Raw genomic sequence first — 19455 nt, 5'->3', positions numbered from 1 at the left:
GTGTGCTGGTTGTTCTTTTATTATCGCTATCTTGACGATTGATTAAAGAATAAAGAGTGAATCACATCGGAGCAGTTTGTAACTTTTCGATTAAGTTTGTGTAAAAAGAGAGAAAATGAGAGAATGGTATTAGGAGTATTAAGTAAAGGAGTTCTGTGGTAGACCCATTTCCTTTTTATTACGATGCCTCTTTACAATGTGATAAAATAATTATCATGAAGACTAATATAATTTCTAACTGTAAGTTTATATTTAATGCGGGATGTGTGTATATGGTATCATAACACCAGTAATAAACTGTAAACTAAATATTACAAGCGGTAATATCTAAAGCCAGTGGAGAAAAATAAAAAAGTTGAACAATTGCGGGTCGCAGACTACCCCGGTATCCTGAAACATAAAGTGTAATCACTCATTCATTGGTGTCTCAATAAATTTAGGCTGAAGATAAGGGATGAACCACATATTGTATGGTATTCGTCATATTTATGACTGAAAATGAAATGTGTACATATCAAAAGATTTCTTTATTTCAGTATTGATTGCAAGCATGGAAATAGTATGTACACAGTGAGTAGATATCTGTACGCCAAGCCCTATTGCGAAAAAGATAGAAACCATCTCTTAGTGTATTTTCATTTTTGATAGGACAGTTTTAGTGTTTGATTTTAAGTTGCACCTCACTTCATTATATCATTTCTATTTTATTTAGTCTTTCTTGGTCTGATTATACTTCATAATTATTATAGGATGATTATTTAATATTGTTGAATGGGATAAATAGGTGAAATAAATACAATAAATGGTAAAAATGGCAACGTTTCAAATGGGCCGTTGTGAAGGTTCGGCTCAGTTGTTCAGTAGATGGGACTGTTTTTATATCCTCAGCTATCAATTATATGTTTGCCATAAAAAAGCAGTATACCAAAAATGTGCACACCTTGTGTCCACCTTTTTATTAACAACCAAAATAATCCAATAGGGCTTACAGGACATGTGAGAAGTAAGGAACAATGTAAGGTGTGACAAGTGCAGGATTGTTGGTTGAATTAGTTTGAGTTGTTAGTTGTCAACAATTATGGTATATATAATATATGGATTTACCACCTCAAGTAACCTTTAAGCGCTACTTACTTTTAACCACTGTTTTGGGATTTAATCTTTAAAAATTCATATCTTGTGTTCTACTTATTGGATGTTTGCCATTTTGGTCTTGTTTTACTCTGATAAATATTCTCTATTTTGCCAAAGTGTGTGGAGTCTTTTTGTGGTGTTTTCACTCTGTTACTGTAATTAAAGTCTTCACAAATACTTTACACTTTGCCTCTTAAGTTAAGCCTGACTGCTCTGTGCCAAGCTACCAGAGGGTGAGCACAGGTTCATTTAGGTTGTATATCTGACATACCCTGATTAGGATTGTGGTCCCTACTTGGACAGGGTGCATACCTCTGACAACTACAGACCCAATTTCTAACCTTGGTGATCAGCGGTGAGGCTAGGACTTGTTTGTGCAGTACCTCACAGTAATTTGGTGTACACTACCATCGACATCTAAGACCAATATGCGTTTCTCCTTTTTTCTCTCAATTGGTCATTTTTCAAATGTTTTCGCTTGCTTCATCTTCACACTTGGGACTTTCTTGTTGTGGCACCAGTGATACCTTGAAATAAGGGGGGTGAACATGGATAACACCCACCTACTATCTTATAAGGGACTTACAAGTGAATTAAAAAAGCCAATTATGTATATGCCAATCTAACCATGTTTATGGGAGTGAGCACGAGCACTTTAGCACTGGCTAACAATGTTAAAGTGCACAGAGCCCTAAAGTCAACAAAACAAAATCCAGAAAAAACTGGAGGTAAGTAGGCAAAATGTTTGGGGTAGACCACCCTGAGGTTGACAGGTCTAACAATCAATGTGCGTATAATGTTGTCGTATTGAGGTATAGAAATGAGTAAAACATTTTGATACAAATCTAAATCAGGCAGTTCTGAGTAATTTAAACTGCATTGCATTGTTGAGAAGTTGGTGGGTTGTTAGCGAGAGCGAATATCAAGTAAGATTTGTCAACCATTGCAGGATAGTCCCCATTTTTAAACAGTTTCAAACCCTACTAAGTAGGAAGCCACAGTGCTGAAATGGAGGCACCCCTCCAAAGTTGTGGGCAATTTTCAAATTTATTTGAAAGTGATCACAAATGGCATTAAAGAAAGACTTCCATCTGCTGTTTATGTGATTTAGTGATATTATGAAATGGCAGTGTTTCTACTGTGTTTACACTACAAAGCAAAGATCACAACATTGAGGCTGTGGGCGTGGGGAACCCCTAATATTTTACACCCCAAAATATAACCTCAATTTCAGGAGGCAATGTGTCCTCAAGATTAAGGTACGTTGCAGACAATTAAGTAAGGGCAGACTCAATAATTGAGTTCTAGTGTTGAAATATAGTGTTAAGGATTTATTACAAAAATCCAAAGGGTGTGGTACAGGGATCACAAATGCAAATGTGTGAAGTCATTGCCATGAAAGCTCTCAATGAATGGGGTGAATACACAATCAGTGCAAAAACAGAATAATTCTAAGTCCTAAGTGAGCAGCAAAATCAGTAAGAAAATGGACAGCATCCATGGTAGCATCAGAAAGTCTTCTGGCTCATCCCCAAAATTGAGGGGTTATATGCAGTTTTCTTGCATAGGAAATCATCAAATTCTGCTAAATCATCATGGTGTGAGCAGACGAATTATACTCAGCATATCAAAGCACAATGTTAGAAAATGTCATATTGCCGTAGCCTCTAAGCACTATCCACTACATGAATATGGATTCTGCCCAGTCTGTGAGATGACAGGACAAACTAGTTACATAAAAAACAGTTTGCTATTGTGAATGAATAAAGTACAGTGAGCTAGCAGAAGGGCCTTAAAAGAGCAATATTACTATATCTGTGTTGACGTTTTTCTTCGAGAGCAGCACAAATGTTGTGAATGGAAATAAACAAATATTACTCTGCTTGTCTGTGTGCTGCAGAAAGGATGAATAGTTTACAAGCAGGAGACATCCATTTTGCACAAGATGGGATCTAGGCCTAAATTGAGGCCTAGTTAACATGTCAGCAAACACACACTTCTATAAGTCATAGCACATTTGTTCCAAGTGCAATAGCATCATGTCAGTGAGCATATTTAAAATCGATATTAAATCCTCATTCTGCATGTTGTTAATTATGCACAAAAACCTCAACAATGCTTTCTTGTAAGTTGAATAGTATACCACCCTCCGGTGGATATTTTCCTCCTATGCATGGCATTAAAATATAAAACAATAACGTTTGAGGTGTGATTCCCAAATAACCTCTGAAATTTGGGGAATAAATCTTGCTGTGTTGCATTCTTAGATTAAACAGACAGAAGCAACACTTTGTTGGGTAATGGGAATACATGGATGACTTGATTCGGCCATATTGGATACTTTTAAACATGACCACACAAGAACTGACAAACATTAGGACTTATCAGACAGCTATGTAGGTAAGAAGCTAGTGGATAAAAATGGGTTTGACAGTAAATCACATGGTTAAATCATCCAGAATTGCACACTTTAAACTGTCATATCATAACATAAACCAGATGTACCTGACACCAAAGCCACTACACGGTATACACCTTGCAGTAATTGACATCTTGCACAACAAAGGGAGTTTTGTTTTACCACCTGACCTGAACTTATCTATGGCTGCAGAACTACTAGAAAGCTGTCACTGAACTATCTCAACATTGATCAGAAAGCGAGCATTTACTAGCTGAGACCTGTCTCCTTATGCCCAGACCTAAGAAGCATACATTGGTGTGCAGATTCAAAGACCTGTCTTTACTAAATGCAAAGCGAACAGTTTTCATCACTTAGAAATGTAACCAGGCCATAGATGTTCCAGCTAGCTCGCCAAGACACAGAAATGGGTGGAATTGGAAGTAGCAGTGCTCAGGTCACCACAGAAGTAGGCAACGCGAAACCCCCCAGATAAACAACATGGGAGCCATCTTCCTTGAATTAGCCAAAATAAAATCCATAGATAAAGTAGACCCCAGTTTATAGAAGGATCATATCCCACACAATAGCAAATGCGTTCTTATTCCTTTCTATATCCGTCTTACTTTCTAAGCTTGTTTCCTCTGAGTTCCAGATACTTAGCAACAGCAGTCACACTGAGCCACCATAATAGAGACACAATTTACCTGTACTCCTCAAATCAAGAACAAGAAAATGTCATATATTATAGTGCAGATCAATTACCTATATAGGTATTAGTTGTTAAAGTTTGTGTTTGTTCATAAAAGGTCAAAATGGGGTGCAATGTGATACTGACCCCTAAGAAACCGTTTAAATATGCATAGATCCTTGCTCCGGCATGCACTTGAAAATGAACAAGCATAATAGAAAAATGACATTTAGATCTGAAAGATTGTTTTCCCTCCCAATACGGAAATGCACGTTTATCACACGAGCATTAATTCTAGATGTGTTAATTAATTGCTTAGTATATATGGTAAAATGCAAACTGCATTTGCAAAACTATTTTACGTTAGGCCAGTCCTAAATCATTTTTGCAACAACGCGCTCTTCGCTGTAGTTGCAGTATAAATATATTTTTCCTCAAACCCTTGAAGTTCCCTACTGCTATCTTAAGCTCTGACAGTCATTTTTGCATTGAATGGATTTAAATTTAGGATTTTCAGTGTGCTGTTGTATAGCCAATCTCAAAGCGGTAGTTCCATGGGGTGAAATGCATATCAGTTAATTATTTACAGCTCCTATAAAGGGGATTGAATTTAGTTTTTGCAAATCCCTTTATAATCTCGAAAATACACAAAGCTTTCCTTCCTGATGCGGCGAGGGATTTTATTATCTTAAATAACATAAAGGAATCGCTGTTGTGTGGACTACTTTGTAACCGAAGGCTACGATTGCAAGTACTTCCACCGCCATGGAAATGTAAGGGGGGATCATGGAAATGAACCAGTTCTCCTTATCCTTTAATCTGCATGTTTCTGAAATCCCGCCGTGCCGAAGCTGATCTTGACCACATTTTAAACTGATATAGAGTCATCGTAATACAGTACATTTATCAAACCTGCAACGCTAGCCGGTTATTTCTTGTGTTGATCTGAATTGCTGTATACACTGGCAGAATTGCAAATTTTAACACTTTTGGGCTGCGCCCAGGAAGTATGACATAACGGGCCTTATGTAGGTGGGCTGGCATTTACCACTTGATAAATACCGAATCATACCGATTCGGTATTTATGAAGTGGTAAATGCTATGTAGGTAATTGGTCGGTAAATATTACCGAATCGGAAAAATTCGGTAATTACCGAATCGGTATTTACCGATTCGGTAATGAGGCATACCTTCCCATTGATGGGAAGGTATGCCTCATTAACGATTCGGTAAATACCGATTCGGTAATGGGGGGAGCACATGCAAGGGTGGCAGGGTGTCACATTGACACCCTGTTGCACCCCTGATTCGGCCATGTGTGCACATGTGGCACACATACATGCCCTGAGGGCATGTGTGTCTGCCACATTGCACACATCTACGGGCAAAATATTGCATTTACACACATATTCGTCATTTACCACCAACTATTAGTTGGTGGTAAATAACGAATCCCCACACACACCACACAGTCCCCCTACATCTCATTTCTGTATTCGGAATTTACCGAATCGGTAAAATTACCGAATCGGTAATTTTACTGAATCTGTAATTTTACCGATTTGGTAAATTCCGAATACAGAAATTCTCCCCCTACATCTCAAAAGCCAAAATACCGGTCGGTAACGGTATAATTACCGAAAATCGGCCGTTACCGACCGGTATTTGGCTACCTACATGAGGCCCAAGGTGTGGAAAGCACCTCATCTTCATGTGTGCAGCCCAAACTATGATGGAGAGAGATCAAAGTTGTCAAATGACCTGTGGCTGAGCTCCCACATAGTCAAAATTATCTAGCTCCTAGCAGTAAACCAGTTTTTGTGTGGAATTCCTAGATTACCTTTGGTAGCTTGATAGCAAAACCAAGGCCTTCTGCAGAGAAAATTATATATGGTACAAGAAAAGCAACAATAGGCCAACATGACAGTTAATAAATAAACAATATGAAATGTCCAAAAACAGTTTTGTGAGAAAGAAAGAACTTTAATTAAAAAAATTATTATAAATTCTTTAGTAACTTTTTCTTAATGCCAAAGAGACATTTAGTACATTGGCAGTGTTGGGCAATAATCAAACGTAAGGTTCAATATCACAGCCTCTCTGGCCAGCTTATGATCAGAGTTGTCTGCTTTCCCTACTAACAGTCCCATTTCACCACAGAATATTATATTTAATTCAACAATGCATCCATCTCTTTTCCCTTAATCCAGGGTCCCTTGTCCCCTCCCCATCTTACTAATACAACAGGGTCTGGCGCCCGGTTAGACTGACCGTAATGGTCCTGTCGGGCAACTTCTCACAGTAGCTTCTGCCCTAGCGTTCACTAGCACTCTCCACCGTGAGCAGGAGCAGCCTCGCTCTCGGCGTCCTTGGCTTTAGTCAAAAGATATGTCTTGTACAGTGCCCAGAAGTTTTTAGGTTGGCTGCGCGGTGGGAGAAGCTCGCTATAGTTCTCAGTCTGCACTACATCATGTCCTTTGACCAACTAGTGACCATAGGGGTCGGGCCCCTTGCCCAGCTTATTGCTACTCTGCGCCTGGCTATCAGCAGACCCATGTCCACCATTCTTCTGACTGCCTTTGGAATGGGCTTGGAGTACCCCAATAATGCTAGTGTTGGATCAGGCGTAAGCATTATGCCTATAATTTCTCCCAGTACCTTGAAGACCCCAACCCAAAAGTTGGCGATTCCCGGGCATAACCAGGCCAGGTGTAAAAAGTCTGCATTCTGTTTGCCGCATCGTCACACTCCGCATTGTTTCGCAGCCCATATCTACACAGTATCTCAGGCGTATAGTATACTCTATTTAAGTATTTAAAATGTATCAGCCTGTGCCTGCCGTTTATGAAGATACGTTTCGTTGCTCTCGCAGCAGTATTTCCACGTTGAGTCGTCAAGCTCCCTGCCCAAGTCAGCTTGCCATGCGAGCCAGGCCTTAGTATAGTCGTTTTCCCGGTACCCCAGGGACAGTTTGTCTAAGACACTATTTGAGTTGGGGAGTCTTCTTTAATCACATATGTGAGGGGTGCGAGTTAAGGCGGTTCTGCTAGATCACTTCCTAGGATACCCAGCAGGGGGTGTCTAGTTCTATGGAACTGGAATCTGTGAAGCAATGTGGCATTCTCAGCAGTGGCTCCTACCTCTTCCGATTTCTTTGCAATACCCTCTGTGAACATATCACCTATCTTCTGAACATTAAGAGAGCAGAGTGCCCAGTTACCCCCTTATCCCTGCGCTTAGGCAGCCAGTGGCACCATTCTAACGGAGTCAACGGGGATTACAGAAGAGCCCCATATTGCAATTTCAGCAAGTGCTGCCAAGCCTGTGTAGTCGCATTGATAGAAGCCAGGATCCCCGTTCTGCGGTCCAGCAGTTTGAACAACAGGGCCGGCAGTGGGTGCGGGGTCGCCACTATCTTCTCTATCTGTAAGTGAGGTGTGTCAGGTAACCTGTGCATCCAGTGATAGACATGTGCACACTGCGCCGCTCTGTAGTATAGGTCTAGGTCTGGGGCGCCGAGCCCCCATACCGTAAGGAAGTGTGAGGACGTCCCACCTAACCCAAGCGTGTTTCCCTGCCCAAGCTAGTTTAATCATTAATGAGTGTGCGAAAAAAAGAGCCAGGGAGCACCATGGGGATATTCACAAAAAGGAACAGAAAACGGTGGAGTATTACCATTTTCATTTTCGTTATCGAGACCCTGCCTGCTAGCGATAGCGGTAACCTGATCCATTTGTCAATGTCATCATCCAGTTTACTGATGGCTACCCCGTAGTTCTCTTTAAACACCAACTTTGAGTTGGTGTGCATTTTGACTCCAAGGTATCTTACATTGTCCTTCGTCCATTGTAGCGGGTAATCTGGTGTGAATGGCTTGGTGTCCAGAGTGAGGGGGAAGATAATTGATTTCGTCCACTTTACTTTTAGGCCCGATACCGTGCCAAATTTCACTACTTCTCTCAGCGTTATAGATAAGTTATGGTCAGGGTCACGCACATTAAGCAGCGTGTCATCTGCATAAAGCAGTGTGTCATCTGCATATGTAGAAACTATTAGTTCATAGCCCGGAAAGCGTATCCCTCTATGCTTGTGGTATTCCCGGAGTGCGCAAGCCAATGGCTCCGCTACCAGTGCATATAATATCGAAGATAGTGGACACCACTGTCGCGTGCCCCTAGTTATATGTATAGGGGCCTTGATTCTGGCTGTTGGGTAGTTGTATAGGACCCCCACCATCTGTAGAAAAATTTCACCTAGACCCATTCTGGTCATGACCTGCTTCATGAATGGCCACTCAACCAAATCAAAAGCTTTTTCCATATCCAAGAATACTGCCACTGCTTGTACATATTGTCTAGTGTGCTGTATCACGCCAAATACAGTTCTTAAGTTGTAGGTCAGGTTTCTACTGGGAACAAATCCCGCCTGTTCTGGGGCAACTAGTATCGGGATCCGCGGTGCTAGCTAAAATGTTGGCGTATATCTTCGTATCAACATTCAGCAGCGATCGTGGTCGATACAACGAGCAGTCGTCTGGCGGCTTATCCATCTTCACTATGACTGCCTCTCTCAATGACGGTGGCATGACACCCTCCCCATACATCTCTTCAAATAGCGTCGCCAAGTGCGGGACCAGCAGGTCCTTAAATTGTTTATAGAAGAGGACCGTTAGTCCATCTATCCCCGGTGCACTACCTGTTTTCTTCCCTGCCAGTGCGGAAGATATCTCTTCCAACTCCAATAGCCGCATAAGGTATTCCCGATGCTCGTGTGTGAGCCAGGGCAGATTGATATGTGATAAATAATCTAAAATGTCCTCATCTGTGCCCGCTCTCTGTGAGCTATATAAGGTCGAGTAGTATTGCCTAAATCGCTCCGCTATCTCTGCCTCTTCTATTAGGGCTTCCCCTTCTGCAGTATGGATCTCTGCAACAACCGTTGCCTCCCTTCCTTTCTTCAGAAGCGAGGCCAGGACTGCACCGGGACGCTCGCCTTCGCCGTAAGTGCGGGCCGTCGCGTATTTGCCGAGATGCTTAATTTCAGAATCCTCCACTTCATGGAACTCAGCTAGCATCGCTTGGAGCTCCTCCCTGACCCGATCATTCGCCCCAGTCATAAGTTGTAGTTCCAATTATTTAAGGGATCTCTCCAAGTCCGACAGCCATTTAAAGAGCGCTCGAAAACGCCCGAGTGCTTAGACATGGCTATCCCCCGGATATACACTTTAAATGCCTCTCTACATATCCTATATTGCATGTAAAGAAAGTGTCTATCACCTCAGCCATCTCTGCTTTGAAGACTGTATCCAGCAGTGAGTACGGCGGGAAGCGCCATGTGAAAGGAGGGATATGTTTTTACAGAGTTTCTAGCACCAGTAACACCGGGGAGTGATCTGAAAGAGTGCGGGGAGCACTGCTCCGTCCCGAATCCGGCCATATGTATTCTTGGCTGCAAGCCAGTAGTCTATCCTGGTGTGCAAGTCGTGGAAAGCCGAGTAGTGTGTGTACCCACCTCTGTTCGGGTGGCGTTGCCGCCAAACATCATATAGTTTGAGTTGTGTCATGGCTTCGTCAATAGCTCATGCTGACGCAGTAATGCATCTTTCCGGGCCTCCCGATCTATCCAGCCGTGGGTTCAAGACACAGTTGAAGTCCCTCCCCCCCCAGAGTTGGTTACCCCCTCCATATCCCCGCATCTTTTCAAGTAGTAATGTATAAAATTTCGGATTGTCATAATTAGGGCCGTATATATTGGCCAGTATCAAATCCATACCTTTTACCCTGCATCTAGATATCGCAAACCTACCCTCCTGGTCAGTGTTGAGTGGTTCCAATTTTAGGTTGGATTTAGGGTTCACCCAAGTAATCACCCCACGGGCATGTGTGGTGAAGCCCGCTATGTGTACGTTGCCCTGTAGTCCTCTACTACGGAGCATGTTACTGGTTATGGGCAAGTGTGACTCCTATAGGGCTATGTCAATGTCTTGTCTCACTATATAGGCCATGACTTTCCTTAACTTTCTATGGCCATTAAAGCTCTGATCGTACTACGTGTGGCTGCGTCTTGGTTGTTCATCATGGGAGCTGTACTTTCGGTTGCAGACTGTACCATGCCATGTAATTGCAATATAATTTACTCCGATCCTGCACGACAACTGCGTCAGAAAAAACCTCACAAATCATTAGTCTCTGCGCCCTCCCCCCACCCCACCACCCACCACCCACACCAAGCATCCCCCAACTCTGCAGTGGCGGAATCCCCCCAAACAAACCCCATATATCATAACAGAATTTACATTTAACTGTGTTAATCACTAAACAAGATAGGTTGTGGTTCACACACATGGGCGGATGTTGCCTGCCCCTTCTTTTAACTGAACCTTGTTAGGCTATAAACCCAAATCTGTCTGCCATCTGGCACATCTAAAGCATCAGGTATTGTTACTGTTACACACATTCTGCCTAAAACTCCCATTAGTGGCTCCGCTTTTACAATATAGTCCCTTTAACAACTTTCTCTGCGTGTTGTACTTCATAAGCAATCTTAATACCCCCGCCGGCCCCTTGTCAATTCCCAATTTCGCCCATATCCGCAGTGTAAGGAGTGCCCTGCCAGCCCACCATGGCCTCCCCAAGCCACAGCTCTCTTATCTGTGAATGCGTCCATTTCAACTGTTAGTCCTGGTCATCCAGGCCGCCTCCGGTCGCTCCTTCCAGATTGTGCTGCTCTGGGCTGCGCTGCTTTTCTTTGGACCACTCCTTCATGGCTTTCTGCAGCTGTTTAGGGTCCGTGAAGATCTTGGATCTGCCCTTTCCATTAACGTGGAGTCTCGCCGGGTACAACATTGCGTAGTCCAAGTTTTGTTCCCGCAGCTTGCGCTTAAGAGGTGCAAACTGCCTGCATGCCTCCTGAACTCTCAATGTGAAGTCCGGGTAAAGCGAAATGGCTGATCCCTCATATTGCAATGACTCGTTCTGCTTTTAGAGCTGTGTCCCTGACCCTGTAGTGCAGCAATTTAGCTATAATAGGCCTCGGGGGAGCTCCTGGGGCCGGCCTTGGGCCCAGTGATCAGTGCGCTCTTTCTACTACGAACATTGTGGAGAAACATTTGTTGCCCAGCAAAGCAACCAGAGTTTTTCAACAAAGAGTTCCATATTTCCAACCTGAGTAATTCTTATATTGCTTCTTTGGGACAGTGCTTCAAGGTCCTCCGCATTATCTTGCAGGATTTGTAATGCTCTCCCCATTTGTTTATGTTCAGTGTCTATTTCTGTTTGAGCTTCCTCCACTTCTGTGACTCTACGCTCCATCATATCCAGCCTCTCGACTTGATTATCCATCCGTTCAGTCATTCTGTCCATGCGATATGACCGAGTCCAGTTTAGCATCCATAGCGGACAAGCTTTTTTATATGGCAGCACCTACGACGCGGATGTCTCCTTCCACCTGCTCTGGTGTTTCCTCCTGCTCTTTGGAGCTTCTCTCAGAGGTGTTCTCTCTCATCCTGGTTTTGCGCTGCTCAAAGGAGAGTTTGGGCTGCGTCCTCTCTACTTTGCCCATGGTGACTGCACAGTATTGGTCTGTGTGGTAGGAGCTGGACTTTGCGGAGCCGCTGACTGCGACTCTGCCTTCCCTCAAGTGGCAGTGGACCCCGCTATGGCTAACCGCCGCAGCAGGAACGCCGCGACCCGGGAGTCACGTTAGGTGAGGTATCCTTTACGGCCTGCGCTGTCTAAGGATCCGTTGAGGCAGCGTTAATGGGTTGTGTGCCCAGGCGAGGCTCAGATGGTCCTCTGACAACCGCTCCCCACAACTTCAGAGCGTTCCATCCAGATTCACTCTTCTGGCCTTCAAGGTCTGGGACCCCTCCCTTGTATGTCTTAGCTGACCTTAGTGCTGACCGGACTAGTGCCGTCCGCCGCTTCAGGGCTCTGCGTCTTTTGTCCCCAGTGTTGAGGGGTTCTCATTGCCAATTCGCAAGGCTCCCGGTACTTTCCTTCCCAACCGAACTTCTGTGCTGGGGACTGTGCTCCAGGCACACACCGTCCCGCGGGGTGTTTCAAGAGGAGCAGGACACCCCGCGCCGAGCGCAGGTCCGTCTTCCTAGCGGCTCGCAGTAACTTTAGTTGCATCCCAGAGCTTCTCTCGTATGCTGGGCGGGAGAGCGGGCACAGCAGCCAATGTGGCCCCACTTCTCCCCAGGAAGCAATTCCGCTCTGGCAGTGTGCAAGCCGCCAAAGCAAGTATCCCCCCGAGAAGGCGCTGCACCAGGATTGTGCCCTACTGGGCGCCGATGCGCTCTTTATGTTTGGTCCGGTTTATCGGATGGCGGTCCCAGCCCTATGCGACCTGGGGCATCGGTTCGGACCCCAGTGTTACTTAGTTTGTTCCTAGCAGGCTTCTCGCCCACCCTCCCAGCTGCGGCTGGCAACGGAGCCCCTCGCAGGTTTCTCCAGCCCGTTCGTGAGCCGTCTGTTCTGTTCTTTCCCCTCGTGGTGTTACGCAGCTCTCTGGCGCTCCAGGCCCCGTGACATATCTCCAGGCCTCAGCATCTCCGCCAATTTACGCTACTTGCAGGCCGTTTCAGCGGTCTCAAGTCCTGTCTCCGTGCACATCACACCGTCGGACGCACGAGCTCATGTTGTGCAGGGAGCTATTTTCGGCCCGATGCAGGATTCCTACCGAATTTGTAGATGGCTCGATGGAGCTCACAGATTAGGCGGCCATCTTAGGCTCAGGCAAGCTCCGCCCCCAAAGAACTTTAATAATTACATTGAGAAAAAATTAAGCAGTCAGTCTGTTGTAGGGAATGGGTATTTTTGTAAAATATGAATAAGGATGCATTTAAGACAAACTTGTTATTGGAAATAAAAATGAAAGCGCCAATGAGCTAGCTGTGCTTCTCAAAAATGCCAATAGGGGCAGCAGTGGATTCACTTTTGCCACTGAGGCAAATCCGTGCATCCGTAATGAATAGTTTTAAAAGAGACTAAGTTGGGGAAATGCTGTCCTTTAGTATTCCATTTTTACTCCTTTTCAGCAAATGTCCTGGTTTAAAAAGTAGCTTGTGAAACAAACCGACCAGATATTCACTACTTCTGTGACATCTTCCCGATGCTCCAAACTTTCAGGGATGGCTTCTTGAATAACGGACCACAAGTTCAAGTTGGAAAAAGACTTCTCTCCATTGCCAGACAGCACCACAGCCATCTGTCTTGGTAATTGTTCCAGTCTGATGAAGCTATTTGTGATCCTTTGAACATCCACCCCTTTCCTCTCAGAAAAGAAGTTCCACACCAAGCAGTTAGATTTCTGCCTCCACTTAATTGTGAGGTTCAGCAAGAGGACATGTTTCCCACACCTCAGTAAATCCCTTTAGACCCAGAGACTCGAGATGAAGCAAGAGTCCGCACTCTCCGCTCTTTCAGCAGGCAGACAGGGCATTCTTCCGGGCAGGTTATCAAACTTGCTAATCCCAAGCAGCTCTCTGTCTCTCTTAGAATGTACACAGTTGTTTTCATAAGGGGAACCTAACTGCGATTTTCAAATCTTCCTGATCAAAAGATGTTCCAATAGCAGCACTGTCCCAGCTAGGAATGTATGGCAAAAGTTAGCCGGCAATGCTTCATTCTCTAGTTTTACAAATTGTCAGCTGAGGTGTATGCAGGATTCTCTCTCATTACTTCTCCCAACACCGGCCTCTCTGGAATCAAATCCGCATCCCGCCTTTTCTAGACACATGTGCTCCCTACACCTCAAGAAGGTGCCTCCTTCGGAGCTGTGAGATCCCTGAGCTTCAAAGCAGCTAAGTGGCGAGAGCTTCTTTTGACAGACAGTGGTCTAAATAGAAGGGCGGTGGGTGACCGGTAGTAAAGCATTTGCCGGGTGTGGTTGGCACCAGTCCCAGAGCTGGTGAGGTGTGAAATAAACCAATTAACTTGAGAGTTTGAACTGAAGGACAAGGAGTGGGGCCACCAGCACATAGTGGTTTTGTCAAATATAAGAAAGTGTGTCAACTTATGGAAGTCACCTTTACAATATATATATATATATATATATATATATATATATATATATATTTATTTATATATTTCTGATATTTATTTTCTGGAATCAGCCATACGGTGTGAACATGAGTTTTATACCCGTTTCCTACTCCAATTATGAAGAAATCTGGAAAGTTAGTTTTTGGAAACAGCATGAGTTTAAAAGCATGCAGCCTTTCTGGTGGTATAGCACTCAAGCTTATATTATTCATTTTTGGTTGAAAATGTGAGCACAGCTTACATTTTAAATTGAAGCACTAAGCAACTAAACCTAATTATGCAAACACACAGTGACAGCGGATTTAGACAGTGTTAAGTCTAGCATTTGAATTGCAAAAAAGTGGGTTAATTTTATTTTTAGCACCCACCGTTGGTCGGTGTGGAGTGTTACATGGCTGTTTTCTTCACTCATGTTACAGGTTTTCCTCCAAATGTGAGTGAAGGAACCTCTCCGCAGGCTCACATTTGGACTTTAGACAGCCTTCGCCATTGGTGTGCCACTTTTCAACTGACTTATAAAGTGGCAAATATGCTTTTAAAAAGCCAGATTTTTTTTCGTGTTTTTTTGGAAGCCTCCATGCAGTCAAAGTTTATTGAGCAGGCCAGTGTGCACAAAGGGATCGAAAGCACCCGCTATCTAGGCCCAAAAATTGATAAATCCATGAGAACACAGCAAAAGGATGTGTGTCCTACAACAATAACGTGAGTCTAGCATTACCTCTTCCTAGTTTAAAATTGTTACATGAATATTCATCACAACATAAAAATAAATTAGCTCCGGCAGTACAGACAGCAGGCACCAGTTCTCCTGATTTCCTGTCTCTCGCAAATTAAATTATAGCAGATGTTCTATCACAAGGAACAAATTACCCTTCCGCCATCCGTGATAGCACCGCTTACTGACCTTCTGCTGATAGGGTGGACACGTACACACCTTTTCTACAAGCCTGTAATAATGATATTCATGGATTTAGATTTTCGACCGGATACAATAGTTTGTCCAACAATGTCTCAGTGCTTGCATCTCCTCCAGTGTTCACTGCCTTTCACCTCAAATTCTAACTTCAGTAGAACTATGTGTGTGAGTTTCAAAAAGTCAATTTCTGGAGAACTAGACAGTGTGGGAGATAGATGAGTGTGGGTAATGGAAAACCAAGTGCTGTAAGCACTAGGCAGCAGAGGAAAAGGTGTGCGTGGTATGGGCCATTCTGTTTGCATGGAAAATCTTAGTGTGGGTTGAATGTGTTGTCCATTTCTGTACCTTGGTTCGGATAGTAGAGGATGGGTTAGGTGTGTATGGATTAGAGGGTGGTTGGATGTGGGAAAGAAATTTGTCATGCAGTTTCGTTGTCCTGGATGTAAAGAGTGTGTACATTGTCTGTTATGTGATGTATATTCTGCCACCTTCTCTTGTTGGCTGTGAATCGATTTTGGAGGCAAAGCAGTGTATTGCTTTAGTCCAGGTGAGGTGTTTACTGGAGACTTCTATTTAACCTACCACTACACCTGTTCTTGAATATAGACGCATATTATTATACAGTAGAAGTCAGCCTGCATCCTGCATAAAGGGAGCTTTCTTTGTTTGTTACACTTACCGTGTCAGACCTCTAGCCCACCAATACGTGGCATTGGGATTTTTCTGGAGCACAGTGATGCATCTCCCTGCTAGCAGAAGCACCAGGCCAATGAAATGACCACATCCCTCATCTTTTTGTGTGAGCAGTCAAATCAGAAAACTGCTCTTTGTTAACAACACGAGGGACCTATTCACAACATTGGAACTCAACTCCAGTGGGAGTTCCTTACAAAACTCATAATCAGATACCACTCCCTAGATGAAAGAATCGCGTTTAGAGGCCTCACATCTGTAGCATGATTCAAGGACTTTATGGACCAAGGCAAGTGTGTAATATATCTTATAGATGAAGTTATGTTGTATAAACTTCGGCCTCGCACTTTGCAATAGTTGTATGACTTGTGTAAACCAATTCCTGATTTCGTATTCTGCTTTTACAGGCTTCATTTCAAACCAACGTGATTTTAATCTCATTGTATGGCATAGCTGTGGGAATGACATGGATCAGGATTGGGATGGTTCTGCCACCTCAGTCACAGCTAGTAAAGCCTATACTACTAGGATAGTAATCAATTGGTCTGGGGTCAGTGAGTGTCTCAGACACCACCACTAGCAGGACTCCAAATACAAGTTAATGCATTTCAAACTATGGTAAAATTGCACATTCCTTCATCTGTGTTCAAATGTTGTAATTGTTCAAATAAAATGTCAAACTTTGAAATTAGAAGTAAAGGTACTTGCCAAATTTGAAACTGAAATTGTAATGAACCTTGTAAATTTATTTTTTGCTGATATGTACGCCATTTCCGTTTTAGAAAATTCTTACACACTTCTTTCCTCTGTCCCTTAGAATGATTGAAGATTGTGGGAAAAGGGGAAATAACATGGCAGAAAGAAGGCAGCTCTTTGCAGAAATGCGTAAGTACAGAGCATTCTAGAAAGTGAACTTTGTATGTGTCCCTAGAGTGTCGCCATGGTGTCTAAAACAACTTTTAGGATTGTTCTAAGAAACAGATAATTTTCTGTATTAGGCCTGGCGGTTGTACAGTGAAAAGAGAAGAACGTTAACTGTTGCAGTTTTCACAACATTACTAGAATGTGAGTTTTATCGTAGGGGCGCGGCGGTGGCGGTCCAGCCACCACTGCACCAGCAGTTGGACGTTTGTATTAGGACTTCGGCGGTCGGACCGTCATTGCACCGCCACAGCCACCAGGGAACCACCGAACCCTGGTGGTCCAGCGGCAGTCTAAGTACGCAATATGCTTGGTGGTGCCCTGAGGTGCCGCCAAGCATATTACAACTTTCCTCACCGCCAGCAATGTCATTGAGGTTCTTCGTCCATGAAAAGGCTGACGGTGAGGAAAAAAGAGCGCCCTACAAGACCCTCTCTTGCCCCTGTGCACAGGGTGCATGCAGGGAGCACATGCTGTGCTCCTCTATATTTCTGCACCCTCACTTCCTGCACAGGAAGAAATGCACAACATGGTTAATTTCTTCCTGTGCACGAACGTGCACTGGCGCTCCTCTGGCGGTGCTGTTCCAGGCTCACAATGAGCTTTTTAAAGAGCACTGCTGCAGGACCGATATGCCACCCGCCTGCCCACCTACAAAAAACTTGCAATCTGGTGGGCACGCGTGGGGTGTTGGCGCGGTGGTGGCGAGCTTCATGGCCTTCCACCATCAAAAGTTGTAATTGGCCCTTAGTGGGGACAACAGCTGTATGTGAATTCATCTTGGAATGATGATGATTAAAAACATTTATGCATTGTAAATACAAAGGCACAAAACGCTTGCAGCTGTTCATAATATAATGTACATGAAAAGTGATATAAGATGCAATCTGTACTTCTATGGTGTAGTAGTTAAACATATAACCACTTCATGACCAGTCCAATTCTTCAAAATATGTAAGAATTTTAAACAATTTTCCCAGTCAACTTTATCAATTCCATTTGCTAGTCATTTTACCCTAAACCTATGTATCATACACCTGATGAACTAGATGCACACTTTAAGATTGTCTTATCATAGCCCCATAACTTAAATTGTTTGTGTCTTAACATTTGATCATCAACCATCTGATCCACCGAAAACTCCATTCGATTAGGCTATTGAGCGATCCTCCACAACCGTGCCCTTGGCACCCCAAAGTTGTTCTTTGTCTTTAGTATGGATGACCAAATTATGTACATCGTGATGACTTTTCAGAGGGATGCTTCCCAGGAGAACAAATGAGCCCTGATAGAGAACCTCTGTCAAAATCAGTTGTTGATAGTCATGCATAAGAAAGCGTAAAAGAGAACAATTGTGTCTTAAAGTAACCCAAGCGTACTTTCTGGTTGCCAGCAATGCACAATGCCCCTTGTCAAAAATCATTGGATGCCAAGGCTGAATGAAAATCACAAATTAAGTGCTTGAGAAATAAGATCATCTCCAATCAGTAGCATAAAATCTAAAGAATGTATTATGATAAAGAGATACAATGTCAAAAATAAAGTGACCAGGGATTAGTGTTCATTGTATTTCATCTAAGAGTTAGGGAATATTGTGAATTCCATGAGTCAATTAACCTTTTATAAATTACACCTATAATCTAAGCAGTCGTAGCCAGCATGGCTCGCGGGTGGGGGTCAGACACAGGAGATCACGTGGGGAGGGGGGGGTTGCAGGGGCGGTCGTGCTGGGGGGTTCATTCAATAAAAATAAAAAATTCAATTAAACTTACCTTTCCGCTGGTTGGGTCCCGCGTCTTCTCGGCTCCTGCTCTCCTGCCTCTGGCAGGGACAGGAAGCAGCCAGCCAGGCTCCCTCCCATAGGCCAATCCCAACGCTGCAGCGTTGTGATTGGTCAGGACAGTGCCCAGCCAGGCGTTTATGGGGAGGCCATGTTCTCCATATAGGCAGCATTTCAGCCTGCATGGAGAAGGGCATGACTGGTTTGGGTGGCCCCAGAGGGCCGACCAAACAGTCTTTGCGCACTCAGGGCAAGAGTGGACACACCTCTCCTCCCCTGCTCCAAGAGCAGCCCCGCCCGCCCACACACCCGCCTGCATTAACATTTTATGTTTCTGCTTCTCGCACTGAGAGAAAGCAGATCGGCGACGCTCCTCCGCCCTAGTGAAGGAGCCGTCTAATTAAATGTAAAGTTTTTTTTTATATATCCTTCAATTAGATATTTCAGCTTGAAACCTTTTTCGATTGGCATGAATTCTTCATGGTGGACATATTCCTGGCCTGTCGATTTAACACACTGCTCTTTGCAGTTTTCTGAGGGATATTAGAAACATTTCTAGAGTACTAAAAACTTGTGGTAGCCTAATGTTTACCACATAATTTTATCATATTTTACAGCTGGTAAAGGGTGGTTTTTTAGATGTTTGTTGAACTGGCAAGACTTTGAATTGGCTTTAGTTCAAGAGGGATTTTATTCCAATAATTTGGGCCAACCACTAAAATGAATCTACCTCCCAGTCACGGTCAGCAAACCATTGTATTAGTGACCATATGCTAGCCTGAGAGCTCACATCTCTATTTGATACACATGAGTTTATTGATTTCATAAATTGAATTAATCCCTCTCCAGGCAGAAATTGATGCATGAGTGTCAAC

The 19455-nt window shown here is 43.7% G+C and overlaps 1 protein-coding gene across 10 annotated transcripts in view; it reads left to right on the top strand.

Annotated features, from left to right (window-relative positions):
- Positions 1 to 19455, top strand: part of DTNA (dystrobrevin alpha) — a 980878-nt gene that overhangs the window by 570328 nt on the left and 391095 nt on the right. For all 10 annotated transcript variants that reach the window (XM_085605673.1, XM_085605674.1, XM_085605682.1 and 7 more), the window contains one exon: positions 16697 to 16764. In XM_085605673.1, the coding sequence (XP_085461799.1) occupies positions 16698 to 16764 (67 nt within the window). In that variant the 5' untranslated portion in view covers position 16697. Of the gene's footprint in view, positions 1 to 16696; positions 16765 to 19455 lie in introns of those variants that run through there.

Source organism: Triturus cristatus, chromosome 5_1, assembly GCF_964204655.1.
Source record: "Triturus cristatus chromosome 5_1, aTriCri1.1, whole genome shotgun sequence".
NCBI classification, from domain to species: domain Eukaryota; kingdom Metazoa; phylum Chordata; class Amphibia; order Caudata; family Salamandridae; genus Triturus; species Triturus cristatus.
The sequence above is the reverse complement of the archived record's forward strand: the minus strand, read 5'-3'. Positions and strand labels throughout refer to the sequence as shown.